Source organism: Chiloscyllium plagiosum, chromosome 7 (genome assembly GCF_004010195.1).
Source record: "Chiloscyllium plagiosum isolate BGI_BamShark_2017 chromosome 7, ASM401019v2, whole genome shotgun sequence".
Lineage (NCBI taxonomy): Eukaryota > Metazoa > Chordata > Chondrichthyes > Orectolobiformes > Hemiscylliidae > Chiloscyllium > Chiloscyllium plagiosum.
The window spans coordinates 71,633,796-71,655,970 of record NC_057716.1 but is presented as its reverse complement, the minus strand read 5'-3'; the positions used below and the strand labels follow the sequence as shown (position 1 = coordinate 71,655,970).

Genomic DNA, 22,175 nt, shown 5'->3' with positions numbered 1-22,175 from the left:
GGGATTTATCCACTTTTAACCGTTTCAAGACATCCAGCACTTCCTTCTCTGTAATCTGGACATTTTGCAAGATGTCACCATCTATTTCCCTACAGTCTATATCTTCCATATCCTTTTCCACAGTAAATACTGATGCAAAATACTCATTTAGTATCTCCCTCATTTTCTGTGGCTCCACACAAAAGGCCGCCTTGCTGATCTTTGAGGGGCCCTATTCTCTCCCTAGTTACCCTTTTGTCCTTAATATATTTGTAAAAACCTTTGGATTCTCCTTAATTCTATTTGCCAAAGCTATCTCATGTCCCCTTTTTGCCCTCCTGATTTCCCTCAAGTATACTCCTAGTTCCTTTAAACTCCTCTTAGGATTCACTCGATCTATCATGTCAATACCTGACGCATGCTTCCTCCTTTTTCTTAACCAAACCCTCAATTTCTTTAGTCATCCAGCGTTCCCTATACCTACCAGCCTTCCCTTTCACCCTGACAGGAATATACTTTCTCTGATTCTTGTTACCACATTTCTGAAGGCTTCCCATTTTCCAACCATCCCTTTACCTGCGAACATCTGCCTCCAATCAAGCTTTGAAAGTTCTTACCTAATACCGTCAAAATTGACCTTTCTCTAATTTAAGACTTCAACTTTTAGATCTGGTCTACCCTTTTCCATCACTATTTTAAAACTAATAGAATTATGGTCGCTGGCCCCAAAGTGTTCCCCCAGACACCTGCCCTGCTTTATTTCCCAAAAGTAGGTCAAGCTTTGCACCTTCTCTCGGTACATCCACATACAGAATTAGAAAATTGTCTTGTACACAATTAAGTTCCTCTCCATCTAAACCTTTAACTCTATGGTAGTCCCAGTTGATGTTTGGAAAGTTAAAATCCCCTACCATAACTACCCCATTATTCTTACAGATAGCTGAGATCTCCTTTATAAGTTTGTTTCTCAATTTCCCTCTGACTATTAGGGGGTCTATAATACAATCCCAATAAGGTGATCATCCCTTTTTTATTTCTCAGTTCCACCCAAATAACTTCCCTGGATGTATTTCTGGGAATATCCTCCCTCAGCACAGCTGTAATGCTATCCCTTATCAAAAATGCCACTCCCCCTCCTCTCTTGTCTCCCTTTCTATCCTTTCTGTAGCATTTGTATCCTGGAGCATTAAGCTGCCAGTCCTGTCCATCCTTGAAACCATGTTTCTGTAATTGCTATGATATCCCAGTCCCATGTTCCTAACCATGCTCTGAGTTAATTTGCCTTCCCTGTTAGGCCCCTTGCATTGAAATAAATGCAGTCTAATTTATTAGTCGTACCTTGTCCCTGACTGTTTGACTCATTCTGTTCTCAGCTGTACCCGTCTCAGATCGATCTCTTTCCTCACTATCTCTCAAGTTCCAAAACAATGCAACAGCATATAAAACAGTAATTGCTGCTCCTGGAATTCGAGGAAATCACCTCCAACACCCTAAAATATGCGAGGTCATAATGAAAATTGTTTTACTCTTTGTATTTATTACCTGCTGTTTTTTTTTGCTCAAAGTTATTTTTGGTGTTTTAAGGTTTTAATATATTTGCTTTGATTCGTTGATCATTTATAAAAGAAGGGAGAACAGTGTTTTTTTGACACCTGGGGAGCTAGTGCCACTGCCTTTGGAAGGGAGTGAGTAGGAAAAGCCATTAAGATTCAAGCTGTGGAAAGAATGATAGAATTTGATGTGGAGGTGCCGGTGTTGAACTATGGTGGACAAAGTCAAAAATCACAAGACACTGGGTTACAGTCCAGGTTTATTTGAAACCAGATTTTGGAACCCCCCTCCTCATTGGTAACTAGTGAGAGAATACTTCAGACACAGACCTTTTGGGTAAAAGATCAAAGGGTCAAAAGATTTGGCTTGGCAGATATATTCTATTTTGTTGAAAAAGCGCACAATCTGTAGACCAGGAGCAAGTGAGGACTGCAGATGCTTGAGATCAGAATTCAGTGTGTAGTGGTGGAAAAGCCTAGCAGGTCAGGCAGCATCCGAAGAGGAGGAAAATAGACTTAAGGCTTAAGCCTTCATATCTGATGAAGGGCTTATCCCCAAAACGTTGATTCTCCAGCTCCTTGGATGCTGCCTGACCTGGGCTTTTCCAGCACTACACCCGCAATCTGTCGACAGTCAATGTTAAGATAGACTCTAAATAAGGCCTCAAACCAAAAATGCACTGTCTGACATGAGATGTTACCTCTTTTAAACTGATAAAACATTAGGTTATCACTTAGTGGTGACTTGAAAGAAATTCTGGCATTTATATGAATCAATTGGAACCTGCTTCTCCATCCTTACTGATTTAAAGACTTCATAGCCATCTAGGTTTGTTCAATACGTTCTCATCAGTTGTATGCCCATTTGATCTTTTACTTATAAATTCTGTGTCCAATGTATTCTCTCATTAGTTACCTGAAAAAAGAGCAGGGCTCCAAAAGCTTGTGGTTTCAAAAAAAACCTAATAGAATCTGAAACAGTGCGAGCTATTACAGATAAAGAAGTGCAACCCAAGCTTGTCTTGAGTATGTGGAGATAGCTGACATTGAGGCAATAACCAATACAAAGGCAGCAAGTCTAATGCTTGGCAGGAAATGACCGTGAAGTGGAAGCAGCAGGGCAGGGCAGAGCACAGAAGATGGGATGTGCAAGAGCAACCAAGCTGGAAACAAACTGAAGAGGAAGTAGGAAATAAAAGCAGTAAGATGAACAGACTAAGTGGAAGTGCAACACTCATGGTTAGGGACCTAGCCATTAAGTATTTATTTGTTCTATTGGATGTATTCTGACCAAAAATGAAGTAGATATCCTTCATGGTTTGTTCCTGCCAAATGAAGCCATAGTTGTGATATTGCTTTCTGACCACATTGTTGCAGCAGCCATTGGTTGCTTATTTGCAATCTTGTTTTCCGTTCAGTCTCTTGCCAGAAAAGGTAAGAATTTGGGCTATTGCCCCTCTAATGCATGCTCCATGAAAAATCAGTGTTGATCTCCGGTTTCTTGATTGTAGTTTCATTTAACAATAAAAATGTTACATTAAACTGTTTTTAAACCACGTTCTTATCCTCTTTGCTTTCAAAAGCAAGAGAAATACATTTTTCTTCTTGGTTGATGGAAGATTGGTCAGTGAAACAAGAGGGTTAAGACCATTTGGTAAAAGATGACTGAGCAGAAGTCTTTCTGCCACCTGGGTTTAACCTTGGTCAAGGCTAATTGTGATCATTCCAGGCCAATACAATTGCTATTAGACTGGGAGCTATATTTGCCCCAATAAGGAGTCAGATATTTACGTGGACAAATGTTCATAAACCTGAGGACTTCAATTGTTGCTGCAAAGGGAGAGAGCTAAGGAAGACTGCAGTGTATGTTAAGAATGTAATATTAAGAACACGCTAACGAAGCGACTGACACGTTTTTGATGTCAAAGGGGTCATTCGTCCATTTTTCACTAGTGTAACTGGTGTTTACACATTTTGCTACTTCAGTTTTTCTTAACATTGAGGTGAGGACTAAGAAAATTATCTACTTTTTTCCTTTTCTGTTCTTATCCCCTTTGTTTCTTTCAGTTGTTGCCAGGACACAGCTGTCTAGTCTTTGTTTCTATCTTGTCTAGTTGGCTATCTTTCTCTGACAGTATTCAGCATACACTTTGAATCCTAAATTTCTATTCTTGATCTAATCCACCTTAATGTTCATCCAGCTGACGGTGTGCATCCTCCACATTCATACCAGAGTCACCTTATGCCACTATCCAGTATTGGTGTGTTCCTACAATTATTATTTGCCAACAGTAACATTGGCATTGTCAGAACTTCCTTGCTATTGTATATTTGGCTCTGCAATTGATTGACTAAAATATAGCATTTCTAATGTACGAAAGTAGCACAACTGAACGATTATTTCCAGCTAGTTTCTTGGTGACCTCGATTTGTCTGCTGCTGTCTAAGGGGAGAGTTATATATTTATGCAGTTACCAATCTAATGACAGATTTCACTGAGCAGCAACAATTAACCTTGTTTGACACCCAGGTAAGTCTATTTAAGGCACTTGTCTTATGGGAGTAGTTAATGGTTTAAAGATCTGATTTCTCCTCTGTTTCAAATTGCACATTCTGACCTTCGAGGCTTCAAACAAAGCTGTACTTGAGCTGCAGTTATCTTTTCTGAGCAATCCATTTGAGCTTATTAGAATCTATCTTGAAATGACACAAAACATACATTTTACATAGTGCCTTTAATTTAGTGTTCATTCCAGTGCACTTCGCGGGAGCATTATTTTGCATATTTTTGACACTGTGCCACATTAGGAGCTGCAGAAAAATGAATATTCAAAGTTTTCAGGCACATCTGAGGTGAAAAAATGAAGCTTATGTCTTAGGCAGATGAAGCCATTGTTGCAAATGAAGTGATTAAAACCAAAGTTGAGCAGGAGATCAGAATTTGAATACAGATTTGTAAGTGTGTGTGTCTTTCTTTCTTTCTTTCTTTCTTTCTGTTGGTATACTGTAACTTTTATTAAGCTCAGAAATTTAAGTGATCAAATAAAAATACATGTGATTTTTATGAAGATTTGTAGCACAAGTTGTGGTTCGGGTTGTAAGTTTGTTCGCTGAGCTGGAAGATGGTGCAGTGAAGGTTCACTTAATTCCTGAGGTAAACAGTCAATTTATTCAGTAAAGGAAAATAGAGATACACTGGGGTTTAGAAGAATGAGGGATCATCTCATTAAAAATACAGAATTCTGAAAATACTCAACAGGATAGGCATTGAGAGCTGCCTTGCAGGTTTGGGACTCTTGTGCACAGGCCAGTCTGAGGATCATGTTTGATCATTTCAGACTCCGATGAGAAATTTCTTCAGGGTTGTAAATCTCTTTCCTCAAGAATTGTGGATGCTCCATTGAATATATTTGAGATGGACACGTTTTTATTCTTCAGGCATCAAGGGGCATGAGGAGAGACAGGAAAGTGAATTTAAGGTAGATCAATCATGATCTTTCTAAATCGTAAAAAGCATGAGGGTTACTGAGCTCTCTTCCTCTTGAATTCTGATTCCTATGCAAAGATTTGAAAATGAGAATTTCAAAATAGATAGGTTAATAATTCTGGATGTATTAGACTAGTGTGACTTAGAATATGAAGAGCAAATGAGTCTCCTTTTTATTAATGGAATAAATTTTAGCTTGTAAACAGCCTCTGTCACTTTGGCGCTGCTAAATAACCATTGCAGCGCCTTGTTAAATTCCAAAGACGTCACATTCATAGGTTTCCTGTCATTCATGTTACCTGTTACTTCCTGGTAACCATGTTGTCTTTGCCTGATTATGATTTTTTCAATATTCTACTGTACAATATCTTTAATGAGTGCTAAAATTTTCCCTATACTAAATGTTAAGATAACTGGTTGTTGATTACTGCTTTCTGTCTCCCTACTTCCTTGGGCAGAGTCGGTGAAAGCCACATTGGGTTGTACAGCCACCTATGAACTCAGCCGGAGTAGAAGAGTCATCTAATAATCACGGCAGCCATTTTTAAAAATCTATAGGACAAAGGGTATTAAATCCAGGGAGACTTGTGAACCTTGAGTTGTAATAATTTCCAAGTGTTTTTTTTTTCCTATGGTGATTGAGATTGTTTGAAGTTGGGCCTTCCTTTTACCTCAGTAATAATAACATGTTTTTATGTCCTCCACAGAGAAGGCCTATTCAACTTCTGCTGTTTCCTTATTTTCTGTTAGTGATTTTCCCAAACACACACATTCTAGATGACCAACACGAGCTTTAGTTACTCTTTTTGAAATACTTGTAGAAATGTTTACTTTCTGTTCATCAGCTTTCTCATATGTTTTAGACAATAGGGGCAGGAGTAGACCATTCTGCCCTTTGAGCCTGCACCACCATTCAATATGATCATGGCTGACCATCCTTAATCACTATCGTGTTCCTGCCTTATCTCCATAACCCTTGATTCCACTATCCTTGAGAGCTCTATCCAACTCTTTCTCTTTTTTATTTAGTCATTCATTTGTGTTTAATTCAGTTTCTCTGACGTACCATTGATTTTCACATTTTGTTTTTTCTGTTTTGTTTTCTTTAATGTCTTTAGTTAGCAATAGATCTCTCCGTCTGAGTCTGGCTTTCTGAAATGTAGGAGAAAGTGACCACTCCCTCCGTGACTCCCTCGTCAGATCCACCCCCCCACCAACCCAACCTCCACTCCCGGCACCTTCCCCTGCAACCGCAGGAGGTGCAAGACTTGCGCCCACACCTCCCCCCTCACTTCCCTCCAAGGCCCCAAAGGAAACTTCCATACCCGCCACAGATTCACCTGCACCTCCACACACATCATCTATTGCGGGTTGGACGGAAGAGATGGATTTACAGGAATTCATAGAAGAAAAGAACTTTAGCAAATGAATGATGAGGAGTGTTGAAGGTGGAAGTGGTTCAAAAGATTTTTACACATCTCTTCACACAAGTGCTGTAAGGTTGTTGGCCCTCAACTATGTAGTATCAATCAGCTTCATAAGGCCATAAGAAGTAGGAAAAGAAGTAGACCATATGACCGCTTTAAGCCTGTTCTCCTTTTCGATAAGACAACACACTTTCCTCATTCCTGAAGAAGGGCTTATGCCCGAAACGTCGATTCTCCTGTTCCCTGGATGCTGCCTGACCTGCTGCGCTGTTCCAGCAACACATATTTTCATTTCTGAAATGTAGCTTTGCTGAGTGTTATGCAATAACTTCAATGTCTCACTGCTTCTGTAATATCTTTTCTTTTAATTTCCCTGTTTACTTTAGCTAATTATGTCTTCATATCCTTGTAACTGGTGTTATTTAAGTGTAAAATACTCCTCTTTGACCCATGTTTTTCACCTTCTAAATGCGAAATTCTACCTAGGAAATTCAATATGAAACTCTACTGACAGCTGACTAAAGCTTCTCTACTTTGAGATTATTAATTTGTATGTTTTCACATTAACAGAATCAGAATAAACTACACCTTCGTTTTTTATTCATCTACAAAATGTAGACCTGTATTTATTGCCCATCCATAGTTGTCCAGAAGACAGTTAAGAGTCAACCCTATATCTGGAGTTGCATATTATCTGGTCCTGGTAAGGACAGCAAATCTCCTTTCTTGAAGAACAATATTTAACTCGACAGGTTTTTCAAACAATCAATAGGTTGCCAACACACGAACGTTTTAGTGAGTTTTGAGAAGATTTGTAGCTCAGGTTGTGATTCTGGATGTAGGTTTGCTCGTGAGCTAGAAGGTTCATTTTCAGACGCTTAGTCACCATACTAGATAACATCGTCAGTGAGCCTCCGAATGAAGCACTGGTGGTGTAGCCCGTTTTCTATTTGTTTGAGTTTCCTAGGATTGGTGATGTCATTTCCTGTTTTTTTTTCCTGGAGGGTGATAAATGGAATCAAATTCAATGTGTGTTGAAAGTTCTGGTTGTAATGCCATTCTTCTAGGAATTCTCATGCGTTTTATTCCAGTTTTTTATTAAATTCAAATTTCATCCTTTTTGTTTGAAGCCATGTTCACATTAACCTGTGATATCTGTCCAGAGTTGTCATATTTTTCCTATCCTCATTAGAAAAAAAATTCTCTAAGATATTGGTGGCAAGATGGGTCATTAGTTAGCACTGTCTCAAGCACCAGGGACCTGGGTTTGATTCCAGTATCGGTGGACTGTGCGGAGTTTGTATGCTCTTCCCCTGTCTTTGAGTTTCTGCCAGGTGCTCCAGTTTCCTGCCACAGTCCAAAGTTGTGCAAGTTAGATGGATTGACAATAGGAACTTGTCTGAGGTATCTAGAGATGTGCATGTTAAGTGGATTAGCCATGGTAAATGTTGGGGTATGGAGATACGGAAGGGGGCTATTTGAATCATATGTTCTTTGGAGGGTCAGACTCAATGGGTAGGTTCTTTGCAAACTGCATGGATTTGATGATGTTACCACTACACCACCACCACCTTTCCAGGTAGACAGTATGAAGCATTTCTTTAAGACTTATCTTAAATACACTGTCATCTATGCATAATGCTGATACAGCTGAATTCCATGTTCAGTGTTGGAATGTGACAGTAACAATCACTGATTCTCTGTCATTTAACTGTAAATAGTTTCACCAATTTTGTCAAGTCTCAGTAGAGCCATCCATACTTCAGAACTGAGCTGTACAATACTACAGTACCATAGAGTCATAGAGATGTACAGCACAAAAACAGACCCTTCGGTTCAACTTGTCCATGTCGACCAGATATCCCAACCAAATCTACTTCTACCTGCCAGCACCCAGCCCATATCCCTCCAAACCCTTCCTATTCATACGCCCATCCAGGTGCCTTTTAAATGTTGCAATTATACCAACCTCCACCACTTCCTCTGGCAGCCCATTGCACGCGCACACCACCCTTCATGTGAAAAAGTTGTCCCTTAGGTCTCTTATATTTTTCCCTTCTCTCATTAAACCTATACCCTCTAGTTCTGGACTCCCTATACCAACCTCCACCACTTCCTCTGGCAGCCCATTGCACGCGCACACCACCCTTCATGTGAAAAAGTTGTCCCTTAGGTCTCTTATATTTTCCCTTCTCTCATTAAACCTATACCCTCTAGTTCTGGACTCCCCCACCTCAGGAAAAAGACTTTGTCTATTTATCCTATCCATGCCCCTCAATTTTGTAAACCTCTTTCAGGTCACCCCTGAGCCTCTGATGCTTCAGGGAAAACAACCCTAGCCTATAAATCCTCCAAACCTGGCAACATCCTTGTAAATCTCTTCTGAACCCTTTCAAATTTCACAATATCCTTCCAGTATGAAGGAGACCAGAATTGCATGCAATATACCAAAAGTAGCCAAACCAATGTCCTGTACGGCCACAACATGTCCTCCCAACTCCTGCACTCAATACTCTGACCAATAAAGAAAAGCATACCAAATACCTACAACTCTAATTTCAGCTGTGAACCTGCACTCCAAGACTGAGAATGAACCAGTAATCCATAATCAAAAATAAACAGATATTTTAGAAAGCAATGACTTATGCTACGTGGAAAATGTGACAACTTAGGAAAGTGGTAATCCTGATAAAGTTATGATTTGGAGATGCCGGTGTTGGACTGGGGTGTACTAAGTTAAAAATCATAACACCAGGTTATAGTCCAACAGGTTTAATTGGAAGCACACTAGATTTTGGAGCAACGCTCCATCAGGTGATTAATCAGACAATCCCCTGATGGAGCGTCGCTCCGAAAGCTAGTGTGCTTCCAATTAAACCCATTGGACTATAACCTGGTGTTGTGATTTTTAACTTTGATAAAGTTAGATATTGCTAAATAGTTAAAAACAGAAAATGCTAAAGAAACTTCGCAATAATAGCAGTACAAAATGCATAACGTGATTGATCAGAGTCTGCGTAACCTCAAGAAGAGGAAATAAACTTAATCTACTTCGTTCGAGCTAACGGTAAAGGCAAAACAGTAGATGTATTTGAATTTTTAGAAGGGTTTGATAAGACACCATAAGTTACTTAATATAGAGCCCATGGTGTTGGAGGTAATATGTCAGCAGAGATTGAGGATTGGTTAATGAATTGAAGACAGTTGGAGTAAAGAGGGGCATCATCAGGATGGCAATCTGTAACGTTTGCACTGTATAGTCCTGGGATGGCAATTATTTACAGTATATATTAATTGGATGTGGAAAGTGCATGTACTATAGCCAAGTTTTGTGGGTGACCAATGGGAAGGCAAGTGGTGAGGATGATAGACAAAAACTTGACAGATTGAATATAATGGGGGAAAATTGTTTTCAAATTGGTTGCTGTGTTGCCAATGTCTTTCAAACAGCAATTACGATAATGACATCAATATTTTTTAGTGGTAATGTTTGAGAAGTAAATATTGGCCAAGCCATGAGGTTAACTCTTCAGCTCACCTTTGTTCAGTGAGGGTTCAGTTATGAACAGAAATGTTTAAGAAAAACATCTTCGCACACAAGCTTGGTGAAGCTTTGTTGCAGTATGGATGAATAATCTGACTGAATAGTTGAATGGACTCAACTTATTATTTTTCCTTTGTTCTCAAGTAGAGTTTAGGTAATTAGGTTCATGTAAGTTAGAGAAATATTTTAGCAGTACACCCTTTGAAACTTTAAAGCTCTCGGATGGGTTTTTAATTTTTCTTACCTATTCAGATGCAGTGAGCCAAATGGTCACTAACGGTGTCATTATCTTGCAGCTATTACGTCTTCTGTATCAGAAGTTTTGCTTGTAATATGCACACAAACTATTTTTAAATTGAGTAGAAAGTAAAGTTAGTGTCAAGACTGCAACCATTTATCGTGGATGTTAAACCTTTTTTACAATGCTTTAGAATGCTGTTGAACTTTTTAAAATAATATTAGAAAATGTAGTTAGTACTTAATCTGTCCATGTGGCCATTTGGCCTTGTTTATCTAAATTAGATGTTCCAATACCATTTAGACATAACTCTCCCAAGAATTGTCTGGAGCAATTTGAATACCGAGCTGATTTGTGCTGGATTTTTATTCAGTCTTGTGTTTTGAAATAAATGAAAATTTTCAGTCTTGGTTGCCTATAGTTATTATCTTCGCTGCAACCTGAATTCTTAGCTGGTTGACGTTTAAAACTTTTGATCCTATTGATTGCCAGTTTATTGATTTCTATCCTAATACTTGTTTTTAAATGATTGCTCTGTGTTGTAGAGATGTATTGAGACAAGGTAATGGAGAGATTTGTATTTGTTTCAAATTCAACATTAAATTGATCTTCCACTGAGTAAAACAGTGATGTCAACATATCTATAAGTGTAATACAGGTTATGAATGTGGTAACACCACACAAAATCAAATAAGGACTTTCCACAAATGCGCTGCGTAACTGTTATATTGTCTTGAAACTGAAGTGGTTATATGGTAATTAATGGTCCAAGACCTGTGCCAAAATTATGATAATTAAGAGTGTCTAATGACAATCTGGTATGATTTCCAGGTGTTTTGCAGTAGTAACAAGTGTGTCAATGTCTGGACTAACAATATTTAACATTGTCTCTCTTATTTTTCCCCTTTGATTTAAAAGGCTGAAGGGTACGTGATTGGTAGTTGCATTAAGCACATTCCAATTGCTGGTCGTGATATTACATACTTCATCCAACAACTTTTGAGAGATCGAGAGGTGGGAATACCTCCAGAGCAGTCCTTGGAAACAGCTAAGGCTGTGAAGGTACAGTAACAGCAACATGTATTTATGTAAATCCTTTTGTGTAGAGAAGGCTTATGGGTGCTTCCTGCGCATTATTTATTGAAATTTTATACCATGTCATGAGGAATTAGCAGAAATGAGCAAAAGCTCAACCTAAGATTTATGCTTTTTTTTAAAAAGGGGGGGACTCTGTTCATGTTGGGTGAAAGGTGGGAGGCTGACTGGGAAGCATTGGCATAGTTCAGTCTCAAGTACAAATTGCCTGAGTCCAAAAGTCTGTCAAAAATAGCTTTAAATTTGCTGGCTGAATATCACCAAATTGGTGGCAGTTCAGATATTTGTAGCTTAGAATAAAATTTTGCTCAATCCCTCCAAACTGAGAGAACTGATTAAACATCAGAAAATACTGGGAGCTGGTATTTTAGGAACTGTAATTAAGAGGATTGGAAACTGCCTTCAGTAATTTATCACCTAATCCAACAGTGACCATGATGAAGTAGAACCAAAGTGCTGAAAATGCTTGGATAGCATTTGTGGAGCAAGAAAAAGAACTAATGTTTCAGATTTGTGACTTCAGAAATACTGGCTGTCACCTTGACGACGGTTACCTGACCAATTCTAGTCTTGTTCAAGCCTATTGAAACAAATCAAAAGCAGGAATGTGAAAAGACTTGTAATGGAAATTGACAAACAGAAGTGGTCCTTGAAATTGTAGTATCTCTTGCCATTGGTGGGGCAGGATTTCAAATGTCTACTGCCTGTGAATATAGTTTCTTTCTATTTATCCTATGTGAATCTTTTGAAAAGCCTTGCCAAAATCACACCTTCAGACCCTAAATTCCAGAGATACGATCATGGCCAGTATTATCATTCCTTGTAACTTTGCATTGTAATTGTGGAAACCAAGTATCATCCTGGGCATCCCCACCTGCCCACCCTCCCCAAACGTGTGCAGACCAGAATTCCATTTTTGATATTTTTAAATGTTTTCTTTCTTCTCTCTCCCACGACCACCTTTTTTTCCAGCACACCACTTTGAGGGCAACAGGGATGGACAATAAAGTGGTGTTAACAATCCATAAGTGAACAAACAAAAGTCCTGCTACGGCAATAATTAATGAAAATTTTATTTGAACTTAATTAATAAATCTGGAATTGAAAACTAGTCTTAGTAATGGTGACCAAATCAACTGACATCGATTGTCATAAAAACCTATTGGGTCACTAATGTCTCGCTGGGAAGAAAATCTGTCTACCTTATGTAGTGACACTCAACCTATAGCAATGTGTTTGATAATTGCCTTCAGAAATGACCAAGCCAGTTTCTCAGCAAGGAAAATGAGGCCTGGGCAATAAGTAGTGATGCCATCCTGTTTAGAGTAAATGAACATTTCATTATTTCAGCAAGCAATAACAATACACTGTGGTCCCACATTTAAAATATTAGCACTTGACTCTGCCACAAGGTTAACTTGATTTTGATTCCAGTCACAGTTTCAGCCATTTAAATTCTTTTATTGAATGATAAGTATTTTTTTCAAATGTAAACTGGTGAGCACTGAAGTGTTTCTATTGTGGTACTGGAATGTCTGATTTCAAAGCAAAGTACATTGTTAAAGAATTATTTTGTTTGCACCTCTGGTTTGACAAAATAGGCAAACTATTGTGCAGCTGCCAGTCTTATATACTTTACACACTAATGTAACAGGTTTCAGTGTATGATAGTTGGGAATTAGTCACAGCTCTCCTGTATAAGCTAACCAAGATAGCTTAATTTCAGTATTGAGTCGTTTTTTGAATGGTATGCTGAAGCAAACTGGATCAAACAAACTGAATTCATCTGCCTTCATTAAATATGTTTATCAAGCCATTAAAAGTGGAATTGAGGAATCAGTCAATGAACTGAGGCAAATCACCTTTTGATAACATTGAAAGCTTTTATTCAAACATGTTTTATTGCATAGTAGTAAACATTTTGAATAATGATTTAAATTCCTTTTTATTTTCCATTGTTCTCAGTTTTCACCCCTCCCTTTCTCTTGTTTAGTTATTTTACCTGTGCTGGGCTTCCAAGCAATCTTGCAGTCATCTTGTATTTCAGCCAAGTGCATATTGTTTGTCTGAATCTGAGTTATTTTGGGAGCAAGTTGTTGGGCCATGAAAGGTTGTTAACCCAAAGTTGCAGTTTCTTTGCCCAACATCTGCATGTGCAATTTTACAGAAGAACCTTCAGAGACCTTTTCCTCCCCCTCGCTGTAGGGCAGGACTAATCTTAATCCCACATTCACCCTGACTATAATCAGTCTACTCATACCAAGCAATGAAACAAAACTGGGCTATTTTGTGGGAGACTTATACCACTCGAGATACATTGAACATCAAAACTAAACGGGTCTGTTTCCTTTGAGTGAATCGTCTCAATTATTTTAACATGAAAAATCTCTATTAGGCTTGCTACGTAAATAACGACGTTCAAAGTCTGTTGGATTTTCGATTTAAATTTTGTACTGGAATATTTATGGGAGGGATTATTTTTCAACAAATCGTTTTAATTATTTCAAGGTTTACTTTGACTTTGAAGGTAATTGTGATAGCTCGTGGTGACTTGGCAATGATTGTTTTCTGTCTACTGTTTTGTTGAATTAAAGGAACGTTTTAGCTATGTCTGCCCAGACTTAGTGAAAGAATTCAACAAATATGACACAGATGGTACAAAATGGATTAAACAGTATACTGGAGTCAATGCCATCTCCAAGAAAGAATTCACTATTGATGTAGGCTATGAACGATTTTTGGGCCCTGAAATTTTCTTCCATCCAGAGGTAAATCTTTGTTATACTTGAGTTCTCAGTGCACGTAATTGCAATTTGAGTTTGTTGTCTGGTTTGATCACTGACCAATGCAATGCCTTTCTTCTTACAGTTTGCAAATCCTGATTTTACACAGCCGATCTCTGACGTCGTAGATGAAGTCATTCAGAACTGCCCCATTGATGTTAGACGTCCACTTTATAAGGTTAGTGGTCTAAGTGTCTGGTGTTATTGCCTTGTACACTTGAAAAACAATTGATTTTAAAAGATCTTAAGGTACAGTAACATTTAAATCCAAGACTTCCTTTTTCTGCTTCAGAATTCTAGCAAGATGAGACAGGATCAATATATAAAAGATGTTCCCAATTACTAGAGGTCCAGAACAAGAGTTTACATTCTAAGCGGCGGGACACTTATGACTGAGATTTCTTCAATCCGGGAGTGCTGAGGCTGTAGAATGTTTTTGCAGCACAAAGCAGTTGAGACCAAAACATTGAATGTTTTGAAGAAGGCGATAGGTTTAGTTCTTGGGGATAAAGCGATCAAAAGGTACTGAATTAAGTGATCAGCCATGGTAATGCTGAATGGTGGAGTAGGCTTGAAGGACTGAATGATGTATTCATGGTCTGTCTTTGTTTATATCTGTTTTTTGTCATTAATTTTACTTGGTTTTGGAATTGTTGACGAGTTATTAGATATTAATCTGTAGTAATCAATGGTGCACTAAACGCTGGGAAAAATATTTTTCTCTATTTATCAATGTGATATCTGAGACCAGCTGTGTCCTTTCATTTTTACATTGCTTGTTTCACTTGTTTCCCTGTTGACCAATTTTCTGCAATTCTTGGAGCTAATCTACACTAAGTATTATTCACATTTCTTTCTTTTTCATTTGCCTTTACAATATGTTGCAGTAAGCCATAGCAAAATATAGTAGTACTAATGTATAGAGAAATTGATGCCAGGTATTAATGTTTCCTGCATGAAAGTTTGAGTTGAATGCCTAAGGAAGGGGGTTGACTACTGGAAAGTTTGGAAGATGCAGTTTTCTTCCATAGTGTTTTTGCTGCATTGTCCTCAAACGTCACATTTGTATTTTTGATTGAATATGTTGCAGAGAAGTTTTTTGTACAAAGCTACAATTTTAATAATATTAGCCTTCATAAGCGCATATTCCCTCCTATTCTAGTAATCCAACTTCTGTTTCTAATGTTTGACTTTTCTCCAAACTTACTACTACTACTGTTATGTTTAACCCTTTAAAGTGATCTTTCTTGGAACTCAATCAGCAGTCGAATTTTGGTTTAACTAAGTGTCATGTTTTTCAAGTCGTACAATTTAATTGCTCTTGAATGCTCCAGATACTGTTGGGATTTAAAGCAACATTCTAGATTCTTCCTATTTCTTGACTCTTTGAATTTCTCATCTTTTGGTTACCTGGTTTAAAATACAAAAAAAGCCAAGCTCGAACTCTCCTTCCCACACCTGCGCATGCACATGTGCTAGTTTTCTTCAGAGTGAATAAGTACAATCTCTTGCAATATCTTATTATATCTTATGAAATTTGTGCATCTTTTGGATAAAAATGAAAGTTGTGCAAAGCTTTTGGTGCGTTAAGGTTGAAAATTCTTGTTTCATTCTCAGAATGTTGTCCTTTCTGGTGGTTCAACCATGTTTAGAGATTTTGGACGTCGTTTACAAAGAGATTTAAAGAGGACAGTAGATGCCAGACTTAAACTCAGTGAAGAATTGAGTGGTGGAAAACTAAAGGTTTGTGTAATTTTTTTAAATCAAAATGGAGGTGCAAAATACAGACCAAAGAGGTCCATTTGCTAACCATATTTAATTCCAATTAAAATTATTTATTTGGAAGTTATTTTGAGACAAAATTGCTTATCATGCTTCACATTGACTTTTTGATGAGTAGCTGCACACTTCTGCTAACTTGTATCAAAATTATTCAAGTGCTTATCTTGAAGTATCTCTAGATATTTTCTTGCCATTTGTAGAATCATTGATTCCCTGCACTGCAGATAAACGCTATTTCACCCTTTTAGTCTGTACCAATTCTCCAAACCCACCCTTCCCATTCACCCATCCTATTCCCGTCACCTTTTATTTACTATCACCAATCCACCTAGCGTGCACATCTTTGGGCTGTGGGAGAAATCTGGAGCACCTTGAGGAAACCTCTGCAGACATGAAAATATGCAAACTCCATGCGAGCAGTCAGCAAAGGCTGAAATCTAACTGGGTCAGTGCCAGTCTGAGCCAGCAGTGCTAACCACTGTGCCACCATGCTACACAACTGGGGCGTTTTGTGGCAGGGATGGAAAAATCAAATGTGGACAAAAGCAACAAATCAAAGAATTGTCAAGGCAGGAAAGCAATCTGTTACTGTGGACATGAAGGTCTGAGAAGGCAGGAAGTCAGGAAAAACCAGTAGTTAAATTAGATGTTACCAAGATTTAAAAAAAAAACTGAAGGTTCAATATCTGAATGCATGCAGCATTCATAATGATGTACATGCATTGATGGTGCATATTGAAGTTAATGAAAAATAATATGATAGCCAATAGGGAGATGTGATTGCAGAATAATGAAGATTGGATACTTAAATCTGTGTCATTTAAGCAAAGTAGGAAACTAAAGAGAGAACTCCTAATCAGTGGTATTCATGCAGTGGAGATTTCCTTCATGCAAGAGATCAAGTTATAGAAACAGTTCAGGTGGATACGAGAGATGACAAATCATTAGGGGGTGGGGGTGTCAATTGTAGGTGGCATCTGCAGGCCTTGAATAGTAACCACAATGTAGGAAGAAGTATACAAGAAAGGCTGGATGCTTGTGATGACATGATGGCGATAATTGATTTTAATCTACATGTAAATTAGGCAAATCAAATTGGTAACGTTGCCTTGATGAGGAATTCAGACTATGCTTTTTGAATGAGTTTCCTAGAGCAATGTGTTCTGGAACTTATATAAAGTTCTCAATCTTCAACAATCATGTTTAACAGTCTTACCACCATCCTTCTGTAACACAACAGTTTGCAGCAGGAGACAAAGGAAGTAAGATGAGTGCTTTTGATAAAAATTGCTGTCATCCCCAAGATTGTTCATAACTTCCAGTTATAGGATATGATAGTCTGTAATTTATGTATTGGCTAAGATGAAAATCCGACAAACCTATTGGATGCTGTTTGACGCAAGTGTCCAAACGCTTGGGATATATAAGGAGCCAATATTGAGGAATGCAACATCTGTGCTTTGTAAGTTTTTTTAAAAATAGTGCTGCAGTTTCTTGTCGTTTTGTAGTTAAAGTTTTAACATCCTTCTAGATGAACAGAATAGATTGAAATTTTATGCTTTATTGGAAACCACTTTAACTGCTTGAATTTTGAAATAAAATTTTCAGTTCTTTTATGTGATTACATTCTTTTTGTAGCCTAAACCAATTGATGTTCAAGTGATCACGCACCACATGCAGAGATATGCCGTTTGGTTTGGAGGTTCTATGCTTGCATCCACTGTGAGTAAACATTTTGAAATTTCAATTTCTGTATACATGTGTGTGCTTAGTCTGTGTACTAATCTCTTAACATTTAAAAGACAAACTTAGCCTTTGGTAAGTAGTAAAACCCTTTGCAGAATGGCAAGAGCATTTTCTTTATTGGTCAGTGCATTGAGTGTCGGAGTTGGAGTGTCATATTCGGCCACATTTAGAGTATTGCATGCAGTTTTGGTCTCCCTCCTAGAAGAAGGATTTTGTGAAACTTGAAAGGGTTCAGAAAAGATTACAAGGATGTTGCCAAGGTTTGAGCTATAGGGAGAGGCTGAACAGGCTGGGGCTGTTTTCCCTGGAGCATCGGAAGCTGAGGGGCAACTTTATAAATGTTTATAAAATCATGAGGGGCATGGATAGAGTAAATATGCAAGGTCTTTTCCCTGGGTTGAGACCGTCTAGAACTAGAGGGCATAAATTTAAGGTGAGTGAGGAAAGATTTAAGAGACGTAAGGAGCAACGTTTTCACTGAGTATGGAGTGAGCTGCCAGAGGCAAGTAGGAGGCTGGTACAATTATATTTAAAAGGCATCTGGATGGGTATATGAACAGAAAGAGTTTAAAGGGATATGGACAAGTCGGACTGAGGAGTCTGTTTTCGTGCTGTATATCTGACTCAAGCTTCCACCAAACAAAGCTATCCTTGTGTCAGTTTGTTTTGAATATCATCTGTAAATCCTTGAATACGGCATCAATCATGTCTACATGCTGTAATCCCTGGATAACGTTCAGATTGTATGGCTAGGTGGCAAGTCACATCCATACCATTGATGTGCCAGACATTGACCATGTCTTGCAAGAGTGAATCTAATATCTCCCCTTGATGTAACTGTCATTGAATTTCACAATGTCAACATCCTGAAGATTATAATCGCCAAAAACTGGACTAACCATATAAATACAGTGATGAGCTGGTTAGAGGTTAGGAATGTTGCAATGAAGAACTTAGCACCTGATACCCAAAGCCTGCCCTCCATTCTGCAGTCGCAATGTGAAAATTCTTTCAACCTGCCTGCATATTTGCAGCTTCAATACTGAAGATGCTCTGCATAGTCCAAGGCAAAGTCATTACCATATCAAAGCAAATAATTATTTCCTCCATTACTGATGCCACTGTGGCAGCAGTATGTATTATATACCAGCAACCTGAGCTGCTTCAATAGCACCTTCAAAACCTGCAACATGAACTATCTCGAAGGAAAAGGTAATATGTTGCCTTCATCTGCAAGTTCTCCTGCAAGCCGTGGAGTATCCTGTATTGTAATAATAGCAGCATTAATTTATGTTGCTGAGTCAAAATCCTGGGATTTCATTCACTACAGCGTTATCAATGTATTGCAGCACTTGAATGAGCAATAAATACTTGTCTTGCTAGAGATACCCTCATCCCATTAAGTTACCTTTTTAAAAAAAAAAATGAACAGATGTGGTCCAAGGGAATGTCCTTTCTTTCCGAAGGCTGGTGAGCTTTTAATGTTTAATGGCATAGTGGGGGGTTTGTAATATAAATTATGCTGCTAAGTATAAGTGAGATTTGGTGAATATCAGGATGGAAAATGCTGCTTTTGGGACAAAGTTTTGAACGTGTTCTCTGCAGATAATTTCTATGAAATGTACATCACTTCTGGCAAGTATAAATGAGCCAGTCACAAGTTCAACTAATTATCTTAAATTATTTCTCATAGCATTGTTCTAGTGCTGCCAATCATGGAGTTGCACCAAACAGTGCAGGTTTTGATTTAGGTGTTGCAAGTGTCGGCTGGTTGAGTGTAGTTTGACCAAGTAATTGAGGCAGTATGAATCACTCAGCCCATTGGTCAGATGTACAGCCTACGTAACCTGGCATTACACCAGCAATGAAATTATCTGGGAGTTTGGGGAACCTGTAGCTCCCCATTCCTTTGTCCGTGGTAATATGTCGGCCATTCGGAGTTGACCCTTTTTCTTCCGGTAGCGCATATTATTGTGTTTGGTTAAAATTTAACATTCTTGTGAAGTCCATATGTGTGCAAGATGGAGAACTTTAGTAACATGTATTTTTCATCTTATTCAATTTCTGTAGTACTAAGCAACTACTTATTAACCTGCTGTTCAGGTTTAAGTAAGGTTACAAAATGACTAAACTTTAAAGGTGACAAAACTTAATTGTTACAAATTCTCAAAAGTAAAATAAGAAAAAGTAGTCATACAGCGAAGTAAATTTATTAGACAGCATATGAAGTTGAGTGGTATTACAAGTTTTGTTACTGACACTGAAATATATTTTAGTGGAACAATTTCCAAATGCAAAACTTATTATTCTACAGTAATGAGCATTTTCTTTTGAACCTTTAACAGAAGAATATTTTTATTTCTTACAGCCGGAGTTCTACCAGGTATGCCACACCAAAAAGGATTATGAGGAGATTGGCCCCAGCATTTGTCGCCATAACCCTGTATTTGGAGTCATGTCTTAAGGCTGATCTTGATATTGAGGGCTGAAGGGAGCCTTGCTTTTGGGGCCTGTTATGGCTGAATGACTGGTGTTGCATTATATAAAAAAAAATGGCTTGACTTTTAAAAATGGATGACCAAACAGTGTGTGGCTGGCTAATTTAACAATTGAGTGTCTTAAAATGGGCTACATTGAACGAAGCCAAAATATAAACTTTTTTTCTTTTATTAAACACTTTGGATTAGTTTGTAAGAACATTCTATAATGGTTTTAGATCCGATTATGCCCTAAGATAATGCATTTGTTGGTGGGAAATCCAAAATGGGATTTGAGAGAACAGGATGTCAGCTCTACCATACTTGAATTGTACACTTAAATGTGTACAATGCAAGATCTTGTTATATTTCATACTGATTTTTTTATACATCAGGTGGGGAAAATGAGAGAATTAGGTTATCTATTAAGTAAAATAATAAATGACAAGGAAACTAACAATTAGTGAAAGAGTGTGAATGTACTGGTCAGTAGAAGTTGTACACATCAGTTTAGAAAAATAAAATGCAATGAGAAGTGGATTTCTGAGAACTTGAAACAGATATACTTACCCTTTAGTTAATGTTGGAGGCTTCTTTTTACCTTTTGGGTGGTATGTTTTACTGTTAGCACATCTTGCTGCTATGTCTGTATATAATTAAATTACGAACATTTCATCAAGCTCTGCTGGAACAGATTGAAACTTTCTTAGCAGAGGAAGCAACATTCCAGCACTAACTGTTCAAAGGGTTACATTGTGAATTTTCATTTCTTAAAAATTTGGATTTCTTATGTGTACAGCAGTGACTAGTGTATCTATGCTCTTTTTTAAAAAAAAGTCTTTTCAGAAAAGTCTCAACAAAATTGTATCAGCATCTAAGAGGCTGTGAAACAGTTTGTACAAGTCATGTGACTTTGTGACTTCAGTCCACCCCCAAAAGTATAACAAACTGTTTCCGAATATCAAATATGGCTAACTCCGCAAGTGCTTTGGGAACTAAGGAACTATTTCTTATTCGAACTAACAGATGCCTGCTAGTGCTTTCTAAATGCTGAATGCATTTCTTCTGTTTCTTCCTGCAAAAAAAAGACTGTTGGACCAGTATTGTAGTTCTAGAGCCTCATTTTGATTTAAACCAAATAATCTAATGATCAAAGTGGTGTATTTAATGCCTTGCACCATTCCAATAAAGGCACAAAATTCTTTTTAAACATTTTGGCTGTGACTGGTTATTTTAGATATGGAAACTTCTTCACACTTGCACTTTTTCAACTAGGCATAATAAAAGAGACCTGTATTTCTTTTTGAATTGAATTAACCACTCATGAAAGTGAAGGTTCATTTGAGTTCTACAAGTTTCGTTTGCAAAGATATCAATAGTAATTCTATAGCATCAACTTGTTTCTGTTTATTAGATTGTCATTTGTCTTCACTCAACTTTTCTTAACAACGTTAGCAGGCCAACACCAAGCTAGACAGAATTGGGCTACAAATGTAGAGCATGCTTAGTTAAATAGTAAGACCATCAGCAAAATTAAATACCAGTAATTAAACACAACTACAGAGGAGCCTTATTACCTGAACGTCGATTATCCGAATTTTGGATAATCTAAACAAGTTCACAAGTTCCTGATGCTTAGCTAAACTGTTATCCGGCATTTGATTATCCAAATAAAATACTCCCTGCCCGTGTTGTTTGGATAATCAAGGTTCCTCTATATCCTTTAGTGAGCAGAAAGTACATTTTTTCAGCAGTCATATTAAATTATATACTACTGTGATGTTCTTTGATGTTTTTCCATCAATTCAAACTATCTCCATGTATGAACACTCCAATTTAAATCAGCCTAATTGAGGAATATGTCAGAAAGTAACTGATAACAACATAAACAATGTTTTAACAAATTTAAAAATATTTTGAACTAATCCACTCTTAACTTGAAAGACTTGGCTTCTCCCAACATAACACAAATGAATTTAATAAAATTTAAACAAGTTTGTGTTTCAGACAAACTTCATTTTATCAATTTATTCTCCTGGCTTTTTCAGATTTCACGCATGTTCCCTT

At 37.7% G+C, this 22,175-nt stretch overlaps 1 protein-coding gene across 3 annotated transcripts in view; it reads left to right on the top strand.

The window, feature by feature from the left end:
• The window catches only part of actr3 (actin related protein 3), a 66,751-nt gene extending 45,433 nt beyond the window's left edge, over window positions 1–21,318 (top strand). For all 3 annotated transcript variants that reach the window (XM_043694021.1, XM_043694020.1, XM_043694022.1), the window contains 6 exons: window positions 11,144–11,287; window positions 13,915–14,088; window positions 14,189–14,281; window positions 15,721–15,846; window positions 17,524–17,607; window positions 20,000–21,318. In XM_043694021.1, the coding sequence (XP_043549956.1) occupies window positions 11,144–11,287; window positions 13,915–14,088; window positions 14,189–14,281; window positions 15,721–15,846; window positions 17,524–17,607; window positions 20,000–20,095 (717 nt within the window). In that variant the 3' untranslated portion in view covers window positions 20,096–21,318. The remainder of the gene's footprint in view (window positions 1–11,143; window positions 11,288–13,914; window positions 14,089–14,188; window positions 14,282–15,720; window positions 15,847–17,523; window positions 17,608–19,999) is intronic.
• The last annotated feature ends 857 nt before the right edge of the window (window positions 21,319–22,175 follow it).